This window comes from Nyctereutes procyonoides, unplaced genomic scaffold (genome assembly GCF_905146905.1).
Source record: "Nyctereutes procyonoides isolate TBG_1078 unplaced genomic scaffold, NYPRO_anot_genome, whole genome shotgun sequence".
Classification (NCBI taxonomy): Eukaryota; Metazoa; Chordata; class Mammalia; order Carnivora; family Canidae; genus Nyctereutes; species Nyctereutes procyonoides.
This window is the reverse complement of record NW_026575122.1, coordinates 21,345,576-21,367,237: the sequence shown is the minus strand read 5'-3', so window position 1 is coordinate 21,367,237 and position 21,662 is coordinate 21,345,576. Positions and strand designations below refer to the sequence as shown.

The 21,662-nt window shown below is 38.8% G+C and overlaps 1 protein-coding gene across 1 annotated transcript in view; it reads right to left on the bottom strand.

Moving 5' to 3' along the window:
• FREM3 (FRAS1 related extracellular matrix 3) overlaps positions 1-21,662 on the bottom strand; it is an 82,953-nt gene that overhangs the window by 9,172 nt on the left and 52,119 nt on the right. The window contains 3 exon segments of the mRNA XM_055336448.1: positions 1,285-1,434; positions 11,421-11,672; positions 20,094-20,219. Of these exon segments, the coding sequence (XP_055192423.1) occupies positions 1,285-1,434; positions 11,421-11,672; positions 20,094-20,219 (528 nt within the window).

Here is a 21,662-nt window from a genome sequence, read left to right as displayed (position 1 = left end):
ATCCCTACCTGAGAACTAGCAGAAGGGTGATCTCACATGCAAGGGGATTTATCTAAATGAATTAGAATTAATTTTCCCAACCCCAAGCAAAATGGCCCAATGAGCCAATTAGTCTATTTATTTTCATTTCCACAAAAACAGACTGAAAAGTGGCTTATCTGACAATTAAGAAAAAGAAAGAAAAGGAAAAAAAGCACTGCCCCAACAACTTGTAAGCATCATTACTAGTTTCATGTGCCATATGCTATGATACATTCATTGGAGAGTTATAACCTGTGAATTCTTCCAAGAACTCTTCCACGAGTAAGCTCTGTGCTCTAAACTCAACTGGATGTCTTTATTTTCCTTAAGTGTTTCTGGATGCATATTGAATCTGGGTTGACATTCTCAGATATAAATGCATATTTAATCTCTTTATATCTCATCAGGTAGCATAGGCTTTTATATCACTGGGTTTTATCTGCAGGATTTGTGCTTTTATCTTAAAATATTGTCATTGTCTTGGATATAGATGATGCTAGTCCTGAATGTTCCATAACCCTTCTGGGTAGAAGACTAAAATGTGCAGGTGGCAAACAAGAAAATGTGGGTATCAGTGCAAATGGAAATTTCCCCTTCATATCCCGTTGAATTCTTCTTCTTCTTCTTTTTTTTTTTTTTTTGTTTATTTTTTGGTAAAGCAGCTGACAGGCTACCCAGAGGAAGTGTTATCAGAACTGTCTAGCTCCTCTGCTGGCCAGGTCTTGATTGTCCATATCAAGAGAGGCAAAGGTGAGCGGGACACGAAGACATGCTGCTTGAAGCCAAGGAAAGTGCCTGAGTCCTAGTGCAAATCTCCTGTCCTGCTAGGGTCTATGAGGGGCCTGGATTTTCCTGGGAGGCCTTGCTCAACCATTAAAGGTATACCTTGGTCTGAAAAACTGTTTATGAATAGCTTACAGTATCTACAAATATTCTGAGCTTTGGAAATTAATTTGGGTCCATGACAAGCCAGCGGGTAATGAATGAATCATAAAGGTTGCTGTTGAAATAGTCTGTTTACTTTATAAACAGCCGAAATCATTACATATACAGACAATTTATGTGCTCAGGTGGGAGAGACTTACGATCAGACTCCGTCAATAAAGACCAGGCATACTACACATGACAGACCAGATCCCACCCAATATGTATATCTTTTTTAAAAATTTAAATTCTACTAATTAACATATAGTGTATTATTAGTTTCAGAGGTCCTTATACATATATGTTGATAATGATATATTTTTTAAATGGCCCTTTCACCTTCTGCTGTGGCTGGCTCGCTCTTCCTGGAGCGCACAATGACAGAGGATGCTTGTGAAAGGTCAGTGCTGGTCCTCCAGACAGAGATCTCCACAGAGCCAGCACTTTCCTCGACATGATACTCAGCATCCCCAAAGTGCAGGATAGGCTCTAAGGAGGCATCAAAAGACAGACTAAGAATGCTTCAGCCCTCCAGGCCAATATTTCGTTGGCTTCTGTGACCCTGGGTATTTGTCACAATCATCAGACTTGACAGATCCCACAGGCTCAAGGAAGAACAGACACCCCACACCCCTGCCACACACACACACACACACACACACACACACACAAAACCATGTCAGAGTCACATGCCACAAACCTGAGGTGGTACAGTGAAATAAGATCTGTTAGAATTCTATTCATTTTTCTGTTTCAAAAGATTTCTGTCATATAAAGAAATTTCCCAATTGGGGAAAATTGGCCAACTAGCTGTGACTCAGGCAAGTCTGCTATTATTTGGGAAAAGATGGTGGGGGAATTTAGAAGGCTTTCTTCTCGGGAGAAATTGCTCTTTATGTTGAGGGATAGTCCAGCCAGGGTTCTGAATTCGGGGACTGCTGCTGATCCTTTTCTCATGTTATTTGTTGATTGCAGGGATAGACAGAAATCCTAGAGGAAGGCAGAGTTGCATCAGCTGGGATACCAGAAATGCTCTCCTGGAGGCAGAGAAGGGGTCCCTAGAAAGACAAGATCGAAGGAAACCAGAGTGGGCATCAGACTTTGGGGGGCAGGTGGCAGAGTAGTGTGCATTTCCTGAAGGGAGGAGAAGTTTGACAATGAGAAAGCTGGCATTTTTATGGGTATACCTGTTTGTATCTAGTTCTCTGTGTTTCAGAAAGTAGTCTATGAATTCAGCTATTTAAAGCTTACACAAGTTCTAGCTGCTATACCAGATACGTTGCTATGAAAAGGATTTGAAACAAATGTTTATTTTTTAAAAAATATTTTATTTATTTATTTTGGAGAAAGATAGAAAGTGAGCCAGAGGGGCACCTGGGTAGCTCAGTCTGTTAAGCATCTGCCTTTTGCTCAGGTTATGCTCCCAGGACCTGCACAAAACAGCTCACCATGTACCCAACACACCATGTGTTTACAGGCCTCTTTTGTTGCTGGTGATGTTCTCTGAGCTGGAACTCTCTTCCCAAACTGCCAGTTTCACACATTTCTGCTCATTCTTTAAGACTGTTGTTAAGAGTTACCCGCTTTGGGAAACTGTATAATAACTCCCTTAAGAAATTAAGCATTCTTTACCCATGGTTCCTAAGATTTTGAATAGCTCTATGCCTGCGATGATGGGCCACACTTGCTATTGGCTCACCTCAGTTGTACCACAGATGGGAGGCTTGCACTCAGAAGAGGAGGGGCCTCCTCTTTTTTATTCTTGCCTAGACCTTTCATGCCATCTCCCTATTGCTGAATGTTTCTTATAGTTCCAAATTTGGGGCAGGAAAGAGGGAGGAGAGGCAAGAGGAGAAGGGAAGCTTTTTCTTGGTATTATCATGGTGATCACACTCTCTGGTCTTAGATGATGGAAGAAAACTGATTCTGTTTCTCGTGGGCACTTTTGTGTGTTCTGTGGAGACCCCTCACTCCCATAGCTGGATATTTCTCTGCTCCCTTGAAGGGGATGATGCTTCTCTATTCTTACTGGTCACTCAATTCTTCAACCCATTAATGTTGGGAACACTTCTGCTGAGGATTGTTCACCCCTCTAGATGGCGCTTTTAGACAAGACCCACGACAAATTCATTTTTGTTCTCTCTTGCATGCAAGGCTCATGTTAGGTCCATTGCAAACCTCCTGCAACCGTTTCCTTGATAAACTCTAAGAATACTGCCTAATCCTGATGCAGCCCTTATTTTTTGCTCATCCATCAGAGTGGCCAACCAGCTTGTCTTCTACATTGTGATTTTCCAGGTAACGCTAGACTTCAATTCACTGCATCTTCCATATTGCACATGACACATATGACTTCCCAAATGGTCTCCTTAGAACTCCATCTCCTGATTTATGAATTATGTGAGAAGTTAAAATGTTAAAGCCAACAAGCTAACACATTGTTCTGTATTTTTATTGAACCATACAAACGTCTCAAGGTCAGTGACCATAGTCCAAATGTCTTTGTCCCCTTAGTGATACAGAGGCTGGTTTATAATAAGAATGCAAGAATTTGTCTAATGGATAATTTTAATTCACTTCTGAAGTATTTTGAACTTATTACAAAGCTTTTTAAAAAAAGTTGGGACAAAGTGATATATATATTTTTTAGCACAGAACTTATTCTGTAAAGTATTAGGGAAGGGCAAGAGGTAACAAAGAGAAAACATATTTGGGTCACTTATGCTGCTGTGCAGAGAAAAAATGTATCAAATATCTATGAAGATAGATACAAGATGCAAGAGGAGGATAACATCACTTAGAAGAAAAATCATGAACCTCTTCTGAGATGCTCTGTGTATTGAGCATCACGGGATTTGCTGAAATGGAGACAACTATGTGTTGCCCAGCAGCATCTCCTATTATCTTTGGCCCTGCTCTGTCTGAAGAACTGAGACAGTGGCAGTAATCCTTAAGGGTGGGGCCATTATGAGAGTATGATGTTTTAACCATATCATTCCTATATTAAATTGATTCCATAGCTATAGATGGTTTTTATCTTTCACAGAGAATGTTCTTTAAATGGAAATAGGAAAAGGGAATATGAAAAGTTGGAAAGTGAAGCTCTCAAAAGAGATCTGCCACTACTTAAAATTAATTCAATGTCCAGATTCAGAGAAATGGCATGACAAGATCCAAAAAGGACTTGCAGATGAAGTGACAGAAACAGTATTGGTAAACTTTGAGAAACCACTCAGAACAGGATAGGTGTCAAAAGTTGGAAGATAGGAAAATGTTTTTTTCTGTTGCCTCAGCAGAGAAAATAAAATCTAGAAGCAAACTGGTAAGCTTAATCTCTAGAAAAATTCTAGAATCGCTTATTTAAAATGATTTCTGAATTTTTCAGAAAGAAAGAGGTGATGCCTATGAGTCAGCATTAGTTCTTTAATGTAAGACTTCATGTCATCAGATTCAATTTTTTGTTGTTGTTCAGCTAAACATCTACTGAGCATCCTTTCTGTGCTCTAAGTACTGTGGTAGCTACTGGGGATGTAGAGGAATACTCATTCTTTGTCTTTGAGGTGTTTTTGGTATAAGAGGGCAGCCACACCAGTTTCAGTCAGCTAACCTCTGAGTGCTTTGACAAAAGAAGGAAGCAACCTAAAGGCTCAGAGGAGGAGGACTGGGAGGAAATAAAGCTGTGCTAGATCTCAAGGATGAATGAAAATGGGCCAATGGAAATGGTGGGAGGAATGTTGTTGTTGTTGTTTCTGTACATCTGTTAACTCCAGGTGAGCCACAGATTTAAGGAAGAGTTAAGGCTACCAATTAGGAAACTATTGCAATTATCCAGGTGAGACATGGCCATGGTTTGAACTATGCACTAGTATTAGGGTTGTAGTCGGAGATGAATGTGTTAAGTGCCCTGAGCAGCACCCAGTGGCTGGATATTGGGGGCTTCTAGAGAAAACTATGCATTGTCCAGCAGTATCTCCAGTTATCCTTGGCACCCAAGTTAAGAGTAAGGGCTGAAATAAACTTTTTCTACTTGTAAAGCCTACGGCAATTGTATTATAATATGAATAGCCCTATACAGCATAGTGATGCTCTTCTGAATGGTTTCCTGGTTTTACAGCACAGCAATGTCTTTCAAGTTTTAAAAACATTGATGTGTTGAAGTTTATCTTGGCCCATGCAACATTATTAACCACATTAAAAAAAAAAAACTGGATGTGCTGATCTCACCAAAATGACACGTTAAGTGCAGTTTTTCTTTACAATGTTTTCTTCAATCTATCATCATTCTGTTAGATACTCATTTAATGATAAAGATACTAATCTAGCTGGCAATCTTTATAGGCAAATTTTATGCATGTTATACAAATCTTATTGCCTCAGGGCAAAATTAACAGCCCTCTATGAAATTGGGCATCAATTCTTGTTTTGTAGCAGATTATAAGTTTTCAAAGCACATACTAAAAATGGAAAGAAACATTCTCACTAGAAAAGCAGAAACCTGTCATAAGTGTTTATATATAAAACAGACACAATTTGCTAATTAAGAAGTGTCTTCAGCTTCTTCTTGCCCTTGGTATAGAGCAAATGGAAGCTAGGGTCTGAAGCCTAGTGAAGCCTGCATTCATTCAGCTAACACTTATTGGCCATATTCTGTGTTATCTGCCCCCATATAGCTGATGTTTGGTAGAAGGGTTCTTGTGGTGGTGTAGGGCTGGGATCTTGGATGGTTAGGTTGTTTCTGCTTCTGTACAATTTCTTTTCTAATATTACTCCATGGTAGTCGCCTTTACAAAGATATTCTGTGGGTGACCCATTTGACAAGGGGATATTTGACCCCTGTTTAAGGAGGCAAAACGTTTCTCAGAATCTAGCTAAGTAGAATGAAAAAAACTTCATCCTTTTAAAGGTACAGCACAGGGAATATAGTTATTGGTATTATAATAGCATTGTATGGTGACAGATGGTAGCTACGCTTGTGATGAAATAATAAGACATAGACGGTCAAATCACTATGTTGTACACCTGAAACTAATGTAACATTGTGTGTAAATTATACTTCAATTAAAAAAATTATCTAAAAAACCCAAAACCAACTAAACATAAAACCCCATTTCATCCCAATTCTAACTAGAAAAAAAAAAGTTTTCCTTTAACTTACCTGGGTAAATCTTTAGATTGCTGGATACTGTGTCATTAGTTGGCCTAAATAAAAACATGCTTTTGCTATGAGATGATGGACTTGACATGTCTGAACAAAGAAAGCACTATTGGCACTTAACAAGTGTCAAATTACACTGTGGCAAATTACACACAAAACCATAACCCTGGAAAACGAATGTACACTTTCCTCAATATTTTCCCAAATCATCAATTTTGTATGACACTTGTTTTTATTCCTGACTGAAATGACAACTATATTATTACCTGAGATACACTACACATTAGGGTTTAATAAAAGCTTAATGCTTAAAAACTGAATTAGAGGAATTATCATTTCACATCAATATTTCAAAAGATTATAATCATGTGGTAGGTATGCTAATAATCACTGTAGATGTTTTCTCAAGAAGATAAAATGATAGCAGCATGAATGGCAAAATCTCTATCTTAAGTCTAGTGACTAAAGTGGAAGTAGTACCTATAGCAGTCATTCAAGAACAGCTGCTAAATGAGCACCTGCTCACTAGCTGAAAGGGGAGGAAGTCACACATTAGAATTTCACAGGATACCTTTTCTGAAATATCATTAATTCTGATCATGGAGATTGGGATGGATCAATGGATATCAATGGATATCATTAATTCGGATCATGGAGATTGGGCACTTAGTAGAACTACAGGGAATGTGACCATGCAATCTCAGGAGAGTGGGACTAGATTAGTTTGGTCACATCTGTAGCAAAATAGTTTTAGCTGAAGTTTACTCTGTGTGGAATCTAGAAAAGAGAAAGCAGCCAGAATAAGAAAGAATGGGCTGCCCATTTTCAGCCATGTTAAGAGGAAGAGTATTCTGACCTCGGATCTTGACAGTCCAGGACCTCTGGCAGTATTTACCCAGGGGTAGAGATGGCTTGTGGCTTGATGGTGTTGCTCAGATCCCAAGCTTATCAAGCAATTTCCTGCCTGTAAAGTCACTGCCCATATAGAGTCTCCTTTAAGAAGAGGATATGTTAGGGGGTCCTTGGGTGGCTCAGTGGTTGAGCAGCTGACTTTGGCTCAGGGTGTGATCCCGGAGTCCCGGGATTGAGTCCTGCATCTGGCTCCTCATGGGGAGCTTGCTTCTCCCTCTGCCTCTCTCTGTGTGTCTCTCATGAATAAATAAGCCCAATGTGGGACTCAATCCTGGGACCCTGGGATCACACCCTGAACCAAAGGCAGACACTCAACCAAGCCACCCAGGCATCCCAATAAATAAAATCTTAAAAAAAAAAAAAAAAAGAAGAGCATATGTTAACAAGTAACTGTTGGTTTGTTTTTGTTTTTGTTTTAAGCTTAGCAGTGTTCAATCTTCAATAAGTGTTACAGGATCTGAATGCAAGTTTCCTGAATTCAACAATTAACAGTGACTTGCTCAGAAAAATGTGTAGTGATAAAGATTGTTTATAATGAACTAAAAATCTTCCATCGTTATTTCTGCACATGCTTTTTTTCCCCCATTCAAAATCCTTCATGAGTTTGAGAATAGTTTAATTAGAGATCAAGTCAGATGTGATAGAAGGCAGAAGAAAGAGCTTGTTTGACTTTGTATTCTTATACTAAGTGCACAGTAGGCCACTATAAATATTTCTTGAATAAATTAATTACTTAAAAATCTACTAAAATCATTTCAAACAATACTACAAGTTAGCAAATGTATAATATACTGGATTTTGTGTTAATTTATGACCATCTCTGGTGTTTGTAGTGTTGAGAGACACTGGTTTTTTGATAAACTCTTAGAAAGTATTAGGTAAAGAGCTGCAGGAAACATACTTCTTATTGGGAAAAAAGAAAATTATTGACAGTCAGGCACTCTTATTCTTTACTTTTGCTTTAGTTTTCCAGGATGATTTTTTAAGATACACATCTTTCTAAATGTGTGGGTGAGATTGTAATGTACTTCCTTATCAAAGGTAAGTCATTATGTGCCTAGAAAGTATTAAAGCATGGAACACTATATTATATTTAAAATAGAGCTTAAAACTCTATGCTTTATTTTGAGGAGTCTCTTAGCACCCATGTGAGAAAGAACAGCCTGAGTTAAACAATAGGAATTTATTTATCTGGGGGAAGCCCTGGAGAAATAGAAGACAAAATGGACAGTCTTAAATTTTTTTTATTTTTATTTTTATTTATGATAGTTACACACAGAGAGAGAGAGAGAGAGGCAGAGACATAGGCAGAGGGAGAAGCAGGCTCCATGCACCGGGAGCCCGATGTGGGATTCGATCCTGGCTCTCCAGGATCGCGCCCTGGGCCAAAGGCAGGCGCCAAACTGCTGCGCCACCCAGGGATCCCCAAAATGGACAGTCTTAATCACAAGACCATTCAAGTACAGTGATTAGCTCTGTTCTTTATCTGACTTTTTTAGGAGTAAAATTTTATTACAAATTTTTAAGTTCATGGCACAATTTTATTAAAAAATACTCAAATATTCTGTAAGATACTTCATTTTATGGGTATGAGTAATAATTAACTGAAGTCTTCATCTTAAAATGACTTCAAGAACCATCAAATGCTAGAGTTTGCTAGAGTCCCTCCCCAGAGATCACCCACTTAAACTTCCTTATTTTACAAATTGGGAAACTGAGCCCCAGATACCTTGATCTTCCCAACGTCACCTGGAGCAGTAGTAGTGCCCAAACTCAGGATCCAAGTCTCCAGGCTCCCAGGGCAAGATTTTCTCATTCTGGCATTCCACTTCCTGATTTTCTTTTTCCTCCCACTTTTTTTTTTCTTGTGTACTTGGAGCAATAACTAGGTCTAGCAGAGAAAGAGAACTCAAACTGTACTGACATCACTCTTTCTGGCATAGGGAAAGGTATGATGAAGGTGAAAGGAATTTGAAGCTTTATGTTTATAGATTTCCACATTTTCATGTGAATTGCTCCTCATCAAACTGAAAATTAGTTATAAAAGGAAAGTTACCATGAAGAAAAGTATATAGAATGATCTGAGAAGTCCCTTCCTTTCTCTTCTTGTTTGGTGCTGAATTTCTCAGTCTCTGGAACTTAGTCCTGCAAACTTTCCTTACCTCACAGTAAGAGATAGGTGCTCTAGGGCAGCCTGGGTGGCTCAGCGGTTTAGCGCCGCCTTCAGCCTAGGGCCTGATCCTGGAGACTTGGGATGGAGTCCTATGTTAGGCTCCCTGTATGGAGTCTGTTTCTCCCTTGGCCTGTGTCTCTGCCTCTCTCTCTCTCTCTCTGTGTGTCTCTCATGAATAAATAAATAAATAAATCTTAAAAAAAAAAGAGAGAGATAGGTGCTCTAGCCATAATTCTAATTATAAGCCTGATACTAAAAAGAATCTTTCATTTGAACTTCAAAAACCATATAATATCATATTATCATTCTTTCCTTTCAGACTGTTCTTGCTCTTTTACCGACTCTTCATATTTTTCAAATATACTTGATTATTGGATTTTTCAGGAGTCTCAGTTAAAGTTACTCAGATTTTCCTTCTCTTCTGTTGGGAAACAACAGATAATTTATATATAAGACTATAAATAACATTTCTCTTTCCAGAAATATTGGATAATCAATACTAATATTCTTAGTAATCATTACCTAGTAACTCTTTGGTTTAGCAGAGAAGATTATATAAATTCTAAATTTCCATATAGTAAAAATTCATTCACATTTTTTAAGAAAAATATCATTCTCTTAATTCTAATAGGGAAATTTTTAAAAAAGATTTTATTTATTTATTCATGAGAGACACAGAGAGAGAGATAGGCTGAGACACAGGCGGAGGGACAAGCAGGCTCCATGCAGGGAGCCCAACGTGGGACTCAATTCCGGGTCTCTAGGATCATGCCCTGGGCTGAAGGTGGTGCTAAACCACTGGGCCACCGGGGCTGCTAATAGGGAAATATTTTAAAAGAAAAATACACAGTGAAGGAAGCCTAGACCTCAGGATCTATACTTATTCTTAGCTTGTGAAAATACGTTTTGGGATGGAACTTAGTCTTTGATGCTTTTTTTCTTTTTTTTTTTTTTTTTGATTTTTTTCTTTTTAATGGAGCAAAACTGGTTGACTGTCCAACTCTGAGATTTTGTCCATAGGGTGCAACATCAACAAATAAACCCACTTAGGAGACCAAGCAAACAAACAAAAAACAAATTACCTTTAATTACTTTTAATCTCACTCATATTTTCTTTTTCTCTATGGTTGCTATAAAAACATCATTTCACTGAAATAATGTAGTACATTTGCCATACCATCTAGAAACTGTATACACTCTTCACCCCCAATTCAATCTGTTTTTATCACTTGGCACAGCTCTCAGTTTCATGAAAGCTCTGTGCATATCCATAAAGCAGTCACACGAATTTTGGGTCTGTGGTAACAACCAGCCTTATCTTGCCTAGATTTGAACACACAACTCACAGATTCTCAAGTCCTAATGGAGGCACATTTGATAGATGAAGCAGGCTGAGACTAGTGATAAAATAGTCTGATCCTGCCCCTGGCTTTATCAACATTTTCTCTTGAAAGTGCCTCTTGTAGAAAGGGCGAGTGAGACCTAGGAAAATAATATTGGGTTTGATACTTCTTATCACATCTGGGCCAGGGAGTTGGTATTGAGAAGTGAGGACATCTCCCCCCCCCCCCCCCCGCCCCACTTCTCTGGCTGAATTTCAGCTGAGCTCCCCAGGAAGTGAGTGGAGCCAAATTTCCTGCCACACAGGGGTAGGAAAAAAAATCTGGATGCCTCCACGCTGGACCTCCAGGTACCCTTGTACCATCTGAAGACTCATGTACTTACTGTTGTGAGCAAGCCTCCTTTTGCTACTAAGATGAAGGTTTTTGTGGGCAGATCTGTTTGAGGAATGAGATACTTAACTTTGGTCCTTAGGTGACTTCTTTAGAATTTTTTTTAAAAAAGATTTTATTTATTTATTCATGAGAGACAGAGAGGCAGAGACATAGGCAGAGGGAGAAGAAGGCTCCCTGTAGGGAAGGAGCCTGATCCCAGGACCTCAGGATCACAACCGGAGCCAAAGGCAGATGCTCAACCACTGAGCCACGCAGGTATCCCTAGACTTTTTTTTTAAGTAGGGTCAGATACAAATATTTCATCTTCCTAAATTGCTTTTTTGTTTTTGGTGTTGGTGATATCTATGTGTTTGACAAGCTACTCACAGCCTTTGGAGAAGGAGGAACATCAAATATTCCTTTAATAGATAATTGAAGTAAATTTGTCTCTCAACTTTTGAAAGACAGTATACGAAGAAGGCAATTATTGCCAAGAATTGAAAGCAGGAAATGGACTTACCATCATCAGGATCAGCCAGGATAATCACCCTGGTGGTGGGGAACTGGGCTCCTAGTCGCCCTCCCACTGGCAGGCTCAGTGAAATGCTAAAGAATTCCTCCTCTTCATAGAGGGAGTCATTGATGATCAAGACCCCGCAGCTCTTCTCAACCTCATCCTTGTCAAAGCGGAGGATGCTGGTGTGGTCTTCTAGATGTGAGATGTAGTCAGTGAAATATAATGCTGTTGAAGGAATGGAGCCTGTGGCAGAACCTATAGAAATAGGAGATGGAACAGAGAAGGTGAGAAGAAGTGGAATTCTAAATAGGAAACCTGTTTTCCTCTGGTTCTTCAAACTGTTTGAGGTAATAGCATTGAGTACAATGATATATGAATTATAAATCACACTTTGCTCCGACAGTCACAGATGTTAATATTGCAATTAGAAGGTTTTCAGGACAGACGCTGGCATTTTGATATGATCCACAGTTAGTGGTCTCTAAACAGGGTACATATTGAATAAGGTCTGTTTGGATTAGGGGCTAAATAAACTGAAGGATCATAAGATAGTAGGCTTGGTTTAGCTTTATTTGTTCATATCACAGGTGGGAAAATTGAAGTGCAGATAAATTAGGACCAGAGAATCCATGGCATGGTAGTGGTGCAGATGTTTTCCTGCTCCTACCCTTCCCACAGTGGCAGAGCTGCAAGCAGCATCTATGTAATCTGACTTTCATGCCCTGACTAGAGTTCCTTGCATGGCATTGAAATGCAGCCACAAAATTACTTGTTATTTTACAAGAAGTATAGGATTGATGGGAAGATTTCAGTTTAGATGCAGTGTGTTTTAAATTTTATTGTAATGATTTACATACATTATCATTCACAAATTTAAACACACTATTTGATGAGTTTTGACAAATGTATATAGTTGTGTAACCATTACTATCAGCACAACAGAGAACATTTTTATCCACCCACAGAAGTTGACGTATACCCCTTGCAATCCCTCTCCTTCCCTGTCTCGCTGACCTGGAAACCATGAATCTGTCTTCCGGCACTACAGATTTATTTGTCTTTATGCGAATTTCATATAAATGAAATATACATTTCTTACTCTTTTTTTTAAATTTATTTATGATAGTCACAGAGAGAGAGAGAGAGAGGCAGAGGGAGAAGCAGGCTCCATGCACCGGGAGCCTGATGTGGGATTCGATCCCGGGTCTCCAGGATCGCGCCCTGGGCCAAAGGCAGGCGCCAAACCGCTGCGCCACCCAAGGATCCCCATTTCTTACTCTTCTGTCTCTGAGTTCTGTTACTTAGCACAATGCTTTTGAGAGTCAGCAGGTTTTTTTTTTTCACTTTGTGTTGCTGAATAGTATTCTTCATTTTATGGTTATACCACAATTTGTTTTCCCATTTACCAGTTGATAATGTGGGTTGTTTCTGGTTTTTAGCTATTCTGAATAATGCTGCTATGAATATTCTAGTACAGGTCTTTGGATACATAATTTTATTTCTCTTGAGTTAATACTTAGGAGTAAAATTCCTGGAAATTAGTATAGTGTTATTATTATGGTAAAATACACATAACCTAAAATTAGTCATCTTAACCATTTAAGGGTACGTATCAGTAGTGTGGTCTATTCATATTATTGTGAAATAAATATCCAGAACTTTTTTCATCTTGCAAAATGGAAACTCTCTACCCATTAAATAACAACTCTCCATTTCCTTCCCCTGCCCCACTAGTCTCTGGCAACCACCATGAATTCATCAACTCTAGGCATTTCATGTAAGTGGAATTATACAGTATTTGTCTTTTTTGTGACTGCTTTGTTTCAGTTGGCACAATGTCCTCAAACTTCATCCATGTTGTAGCATGTGATATGATTTTCTTCTTTTTTAAGGCTGAATAATATTCCATTGTATGCATAAACCACATTTTGTTTATCCATTCATTTGTCCATGGATACTTGGGTTGCTTCACCTAGGCTATTGTGAATAATGTTGCTATGAATAAGGATGTGCAAATATCTCCTCAACTTTGCCTTTAACTTCTTTGAAATGGGATTGCTGGACCATAGAGGAGTTCTACTTTTAATTTTTTGAAGAATCTCTATCCTGCCTTCCATATCAGTTGTACCATTTTATAATCCCCACCAACGGTTCATCAGTGCATTTTTTGCAGTATTAAAAAAAAACAGCAACACACAGATTTAGAGCTAAAAGAGTAAAAAGTAGTCACAGTAATTTAAATGATTTAGGCAGATCAGATTTGGGTCGAACAAAAACTGTGTAGAATAACTCAATATGTTAAATAAGCAATTTTTGAAAAGCCTAAATATTTCCCACCACACTTCTTAATAGGAAGTGGCGGGGATATGACAGTGAGCTTCTGAACTGACATTCTAGTCTTGCAAGTGTCTCTCTTACTTGTAGCTCTGGTATATGCATAGCACCAATGTCCACTGTCTTTTGGATAATGTGAAAGAATCAATATAAATACAAGTTGATATCTATGAGTGTGTGTTGCATGTATACATATAGCTTGTTCAAAAACGAAAATGCTTTCCAAATTGGCTTCATAGGTTTTGCTTAGAGGGGCACTAATTCACAAAATATTTTGGAATGATTTTTCAACAGAACAGATTCTTTTTTTTTATAAATAAATTTATTTTTTATTGGTGTTCAATTTGCCAACATACAGAATAACACCCAGTGCTCATCCCGTCAAGCGTCCCCCTCCGTGCCCGTCACCCACTCACCCCCACCCCCCGCCCTCCTCCCCCTCCACCACCCCTAGTTCATTTCCCAGAGTTAGAAGTCTTTATGTTCAACAGAACAGATTCTAATTGAGAATGATGAGGTATAGCAAATGGACTGTTCTGTTCTTCTGGGAACCTAAAAAAAGTTTCAGGTTGGAGGGACTGATGAGAATAAACATGTTTACAAAGGCAGAGGGCAGAGACTGCTAGACATGGACAGCTACAGGGGGATGGCCATTTGCAGGGGAAGCTAGCCAAGTTCTAGTGCCAGCTTGTGCTTTGAAACTTATTCCTTTATGACGTTCCTTCCTGTTTCAATCCTGTGAAATCTGCACATTGAAAATCCAAGTCAGGAAGAAGAGTCTAGTCCTTGGGATTTCAGAGACAGAGCTCTTAACAAGTGCTAGAGAGGGCTACTCCCCAGCTAGACAGAGAGGTAAGGGCTACAGTACTGAAAGCTCACAGGACATGATGAGATACTCTATTGGGAAGATTTTTATGCTTCAGGATATACACAAAAAATGGGGAAAAGGTCATAAAATTTTACAATAATCTGATTAGATAACAAACAACCTTTGGGATTTTTTTTTTTTAAGAGCTCAAAGTTTAAAAGGGATTATACATGAGAATACACTCTTTTCTTCCCCCTAGTCATCTGGTATGCAGAATATTGATATGACAGCCAATGTGAGAAAACAACCTGATCAGAAACTGCACATTTAACTCCTCAGAATAACTACCAAAAGCAGATACACACTGGACTTGCATAGTAAGTATCCAATGCTATGTTTGTTGAATAGCATATTCAACACTATCTTTATTAAATCTCTTTCTCAATATATTTCATCTTGTGAATGGTCAAATAATGATTTATCATAGTTCATAAAATAAGAGTAATTGGGGTTTTCCCCTTTTCTGTTCAATTTTTTTCAGCTGACTGATCCACTTGGTGAAATAGACATTTATTTAATTAGCTTTCTGGGTTCAATGATAGAGTGAAATATAATTCTTATTGAAAATCATTTGGCTGTGAAATGTGGAATTCTACTAAAACAAAAAGTAAAACAATACATTTTAGCAATTTTTAAGCAAGTCTTTAAAAAAAAGATTTAGTTATTTATTCTTGGGTGGGGAGAATAGGGGTGGGGGAGGGGCAGAGAAGAGGGAGAGAAAATCTCAAGCAGACTCCCAGCTGAGTGGAAGCCCACCCTGGGCCTCCATTCTCAGGATCCTGAGGTCATGACCTGAGCCAAAATCAAGAGTTTGCTGCTAAACTGACTGAGCCACCCAGATGCCCCTGGCAAAACTTTTTAAAACACCTAGTGTTGATAGAAAAAAAGTCTAATTTACATCTTATTTAATAAAAAAAAATTCAGTTTATCTAAATGGCCAATTCTTCCTAGGATTCTGGAACTTTTACTTTGGAAAACCAATGATCCAAATATGTAATAGTCAAGAACAGAAAATACTGGTATTTATTTTAGTTAAAAAAAAAAACCCACTATTTTATTGGTAGCAAGTGAACAATTCCCAGGAATTAAGAGAGAAAATTCTGTTCTGAAAACATTAGATGTAACCTGAATCTAAGAACAGGTCCTTGGCAATGTCTATACATATCTCTTATTTAATAGTGAAGCATGTTCCAGAAGTATTGAATGTTGTTCCAGGTGGTTTTCAAAAAGATGATTTAGCAACTGGGCCTCAAGTCTTACTAGGGCCACTAGACCATGGTTGTGCTATAGCATTTTTGCAAGGAACATTAGGGAAGGCTCTCATATAATACATTGTTGTTTGCAGAGGTAGATTATGAGGCAGGTTGGACTGCCTTACGGAGTATCATTTAATTCTTCAAAATTAAGATTAGACCAAAGGATTCATTTCATACTAACTCTCCCCTGTGCCCTCTGGCATGAAGTTTTGCTGGCAAAGTCTAACAACTGGGTCTCTAACTATGCAAAACACACGAAAGCCCTGATCTATAGTCCTTGCTCATTTTTGTCATGTCATTCCCACTAGCTAGTTTCACTATCAATGTGAAGTCAGAATCCAGGTTTGGGATGACATTGTACACAATGGACTCTTACCAGCAGATTCTGGCTGGATCCAGCATGCCACTGTATCCATAATGATGATGGTATACGTTTTCCCTGGCCCAAGCCCATCTCAGACATCATGGGAGTCTGAGAGTCTATGAAGTTATTTTAAAAAAATAATTGTTTCTTTACAGAGAGTATATATAGCTCAGTTTCTGTGGCTACATAGTACATTTGCTTTATAAAAATCATAGATCATACTTAAAGTCAGAGAAAGCCCTATCTAGAAACTATACTAAAGGGCTATTGGATCACTATATTATGGTATTTGATAACTTTATAAGGTGGCTAGGGCATTTTAGCAATGATAAAATTGAGGCAGAGAATGCCCCAGTGACTTGTCCATGAATCAAAGACCCATCTCCTGATGGGGCATAGTTTACTTCCCGCCATTATCTTTAGTTATTGCATTACTTAATTATAAATTCTTTTAAACATACAAATTTCCTTTAGTATAGATTTTTAACAGGGCAGCAAGACAGGAAGTCACCTCTCTTTAAAAGCATAGCATTTAACTTCTGGTTGGAGCAGGTCATTGTTAGAAGCCCCAGGCACAGTTCATGTAATGCCCAGGAGGGTCTGTGACTGGGACAGATAGGGGAGCAAGTGAAGAGAAATGAAGGGTGGGCAAGGCTGGACTGGTGCGGCACCAGAGCGCTGTCTAGAAGAGTCTTTAGGAAAGTTGTTCCCAATAGACTGGCCGATTAGGTACACTGTGGTGCTCTCCCACTACAAAATATGTAGAAGAAATGTTATTCTGGCTTTTCTGTGTCATCGGAATAAGGAAAATAATCAAGGGCCAGAATAAAATAGCAATAATATCCTAAAATCCCAAGTGTCATAAAGCTAGAGAAGGGAATTTGTCTTAGAAGCAGGGTCATCCTGAGAACAAGTACAGTATCAGCACTGCCAGGGACACAGTGTTTTGGGCCTGAGGCTCCATCAGGGAGCAGAATCTGAAATTCTACAATTAAGCCTGGGGATCCTGGGGAGCAGGGGTGTCTCTGGGTCAGCACTGCTCTTAAATCCTGGAAAAAGCAACACAAATCCTTCTTGGGGGAAAGCATCCTCAAGTAAAGCCCTCAGATCTTTCACAGATTCAGTCAAACAATTGTGAGAAGATTTTGAATGCATAGAAAAGACCAATCACCACAAAGATGACCTTAGACCATGTGCAGGCTTTTTAACAGCAACCGTGTAGGCTGGAAGATGCTGGACCTTCAAAATGCTAGGAGTAAATCACTGTCTACCTAGAATTTCAAGACTGAGGTTGAAATGAAAACATATTCCGATAAACAAAAAATTGAAGTTTACCCCCAAAGCCTATACAGTCAAGGGACTTCTAAATGATCCAAAGGGCCTCTCTGAGATGCAAGGTGTAACTTCTACAACCTATAAACACACTTGTAATCAAATAAACAGACACAGAGTTTTTTTTAAAGAAAAAAAAAGGAAAAAGTCTTTTGTTTGGATGTGCTTGGAACCTGTTCAGAATAATCTGTTAGAATTCTATCTCCTTAACATGACCCAGAGAAATAGTCCAATCAGAGAAGTGGGACTGGGCCACAGCTTGTGGTTCACCACACAGCCCTTTACAGCTGCATAAAGTCGATCATTTCAAAACCTCAACATATTTGACTTGGGGCTGACCAAAACCACGGGATAATTCAGTACCACTCCTGGACTGTTGGTTTTAGGTTCTGTGGTTTGCTCTTCATTGGCTGTCTTTTCCCAATAAGAGCAGTTTCCTAACAAGGAAGTGACTAATGAGAAGAAAAAGATGAACATCTGTCTGAGAATAAAACAAGGCCAAGAACTAATTTGTACAACTCTGTTCCCAAGGTATCCTTGAGCTTGAAACATTTCACTAGAGAGTAATTGTTCACAGTCATCAAGGGGTTTATTTCTCCAGCTCTGCTTCTTCCAAAAATTTTTTTAAAAAATGCAATGCCCCATGTCACTGTCTGAGAATACTGAGGATGGATGGGCATTTTAGGTAGGTAGCAAGGCAGGACACTTCAGGCAGGTGATGCCACAGCCAACTAAAACCTTAGTGGTGGGCCCTTGGCATCCCCATCAAAGCACAGCATAAGACTAGTCATTCCTTTCATCCACCTGTGACTGTGATATGCACTTAGTGTTTGTGAATTAGTGCCACTGTACAAAGCACGAGTTTGCTTTCCATACAACCATTTATACAACTCATGCTTCTTTTATCCATGAAAATAAGAATTGGTAAAGATTTATTTTAATAAGACTTCCATAAAGGTTTAAATAACCAAATTAAGGGGTGCCTGGGTGGCACAGTTGGTTAAGCATCCAACTCTTGGTTTCAGCACAGATCATAATCTTGGGGTCATGAGATGGAGCCCCACATGGGTCTCTGCTCAGCGTGGAGTCTGCTTAAGATTCTCTCTCCCTCTGCCCCTCCCTCCCCTTCCATAAATAAATAAATAAATAAATAAATAAATAAATCTTTAAATAATCTTTCAACCTCTGAGATTTTTAAGTGGTGAGGATAAATACAATCCTACTCAAATGCGCACACAAAATTTACAAGTTCTTGCTCTCTTTTAATTCCACAGTGGTGTGCGAAAATCAGAGTGTGACCATGAACTCCATGACTTTGTGTTCTGGGGAAGGACCCTGGCCCTGTTATACTTTTAAAATTTTTTGTTTGTTTTTTACTGAAAGCCTGAGAACTGTGTTTTGGGTGGGTCAAGGCTCAGGTGCTGAGCCATCTGAGTAGGTATGGAGTTTTCTGGGAATAACAGTCTTGAATCTGGAGACCTTATTCGAAGTTGGGTCCCGTTGAAGAGTTCTGTGGGAAGCTAGATCTGTGTAGCTTCTCTCACGTGGCGAGGAGGCATCCCCTTATTCTAGCTGGCTCACTGCTAAAGCTTATGGACTTCCTAGTTTGTTCTGCTTATCTTTCTACAATGTAGCTCTTTCCAGAAACAAAGGGATGGTCAGACCTTGGTGATCCTATCCAGTTTAGCAATTGCAACTGATTTTCCAAGTTTGGCTATTTACCACTTCATTTCTCCCATTCACATCTGGAATCTCTAGAATCATTGTCTTCTCGACTGTATGCATGTGGACAGAGAATATACCAGAAGCAGCCCAGCTGGAAGCCTAGGGCAGAAAAGGAGTGCACTTTCCCCATTAGCCTCTCTGCCCAGCTGCAGCCCCTCCCCCGCATGCCTAGGTCCTCATTCATTCTAGGAATGGAACCAGAGCCCAGCATGGACTTGGAAGAGAGAGCGAAGCACATCCTCCCAGGGATCACCTGGCAAAGAAGACCTCAAGGACTGCCTCATCTCATTATTTCTTGTCTTTGCTTTTCACTTCCCGCACAGGGTAACAACAGGTTAAAACTTAAGAGGTACGGAAGTTACATGTAGCCAGCAGTGTCTGATGTCTTCAAGAGAGGAGTCTTGGTTAAGGACTGCCTATAGTGCCGTTAATCTCTGGATTTAAGCCAAGCACAAACATGAAGATCTTGAAGATGTACCACAGGGGCTTGTCCTTGTATATAAACTATTTTCACATAAAATATCTCATTTCACTCTCAGAAAACTTTATTAGGTGGTTATAACATATGTTTTCATCCCAGTTTCCAGTAAAATTTTATCCTTGGTTGAAGAGACAAGCTCCAGAAGAGTTGAGGCACCTGCACATGGTTGCAAGGTAGTTAAGCAGCAGGGCATAGACCAGGGTGTGGTCTGGACTTCAGTCTTCTGTAAGCAGTTGGCCCACTACCTAGCCACTCCTTCAGCCCCACAGCCCTGACTAAGAATCATTCCTGTCAGTACCCCCATAAAGCCTCATACCTTCATGTGTAGAGCAAATGACCATCAGTTCTTGGCTAACATCTCCAGGCCATCTTAGTGGAATCAAAAGCTCTCCAACATGCTCCTCTATTTTGTATTCTGCCTCTGGAATATAAACTGTTGATTCTAGAAAAGATGGTAGAAGACACTTCAGCAAGACTTCAATTGTATTGGTGATAGTGGTGACATTTAAATCTGAGTAGAAATGTAGAAACTCTCTGACACCTATATTTAACATGATTAACTGTATGAAATATAGTGGGAATAGGAAATGTTTCTTATTAAGTGGAGCTAGAGAGGCAGTGGAATTGGGTTTAGGAGGCTTCTGAAAGGTAAAAAGGAAAGCTAGCACTAAATTGGAAAAGAAAATCTTGCAGCAATTGTGTCTTTTTTTCCTTTTGAGGTCAAATTTTAGGTGTTCTAGAGATCACACATTTCTACTCTTGCTTTAGTTTTACTGCTTTTTTTTTTTAAGAAAAATGTTTTTAATGGTCAGGTAATCTCATTCATTAATGCAGAAATTTTTTTCCTGTTTTGTTCAACAAACATTTTATTCAACACTTATTGTGCAGATATTGGTGGAAGACACCGACCAATTATATTTTGAGAAAGGTAAGTTACTGGTTCTCCCTTAATCTTTTTATTAAGCTTTTTATTTTAATTATGGTATAGTTAACATACTCCTACCCTCAATTTTTAAAATAATATTCCCATTGAAATTTACTGAGCTGTGTGTGTGAACCTGTAAGCATTCACATGTGTGTATATTTGTGCATGTACACACATCATCAGAACCTTCACTGGAATACAGATATGAATATTGGTCATCGCCTGTTGATGGAATTATGTGTACTATTTTTCTTTGGGCATTTCAGTGTTTTCCAAAAGGCTTTTCATTAAGCATGCATTGTGCAATTAAATATATGTGTTTGTTTAAAAAAATCAGAAATGTAAAATAGGTTGTTACTACTATTCACAGAGTCAAGTGGACAACTGATCAAACCACATTTAATTGCTTTAGTTCTTTCCTTCATGGAAAAGGAAGCAAGAAGGAAAAATATTGTAGTAGACCATCATTTCTTCTTTTGGAACTGTTACTAAGTGATAACCCAGAATTCAATGTTGAACTAATTGTTGTGGGTTAGTTTTTTCTTCTGCCTTTAAAGAAATACTGGTCCTGATTTACAGAGGGAAAAGACCAGTGAAAATTTTCTTTCTGCCATTTTACTTTCCTATGGTCGTATACTGTCTTGACATCTCTTGATTCAAAATGCTGGCATCATGGAAGAAGCTAAAAGTAAGTTAAGTTATTAATATCATGTGGAAAAAACTGGATAAATCTTTAATATTGAGTTACTCAGACATGTTCTCTATTGTTCCATTTTGAAAAGCCTACTCCCTTCCATCTATGAATCCAAATCCCATTTATTCTTCAAGTCTCAGCTCAAACCCTCCCTCCTGTAGGAGGCTTAATTGCTTAGGATTATGGTGATCTCTTCACTTTCTTGCCTCAGAACTCTTAACTGCTTTAGGCATGTATCCTAACTTTGGGCTTTCTTAATCGATTCA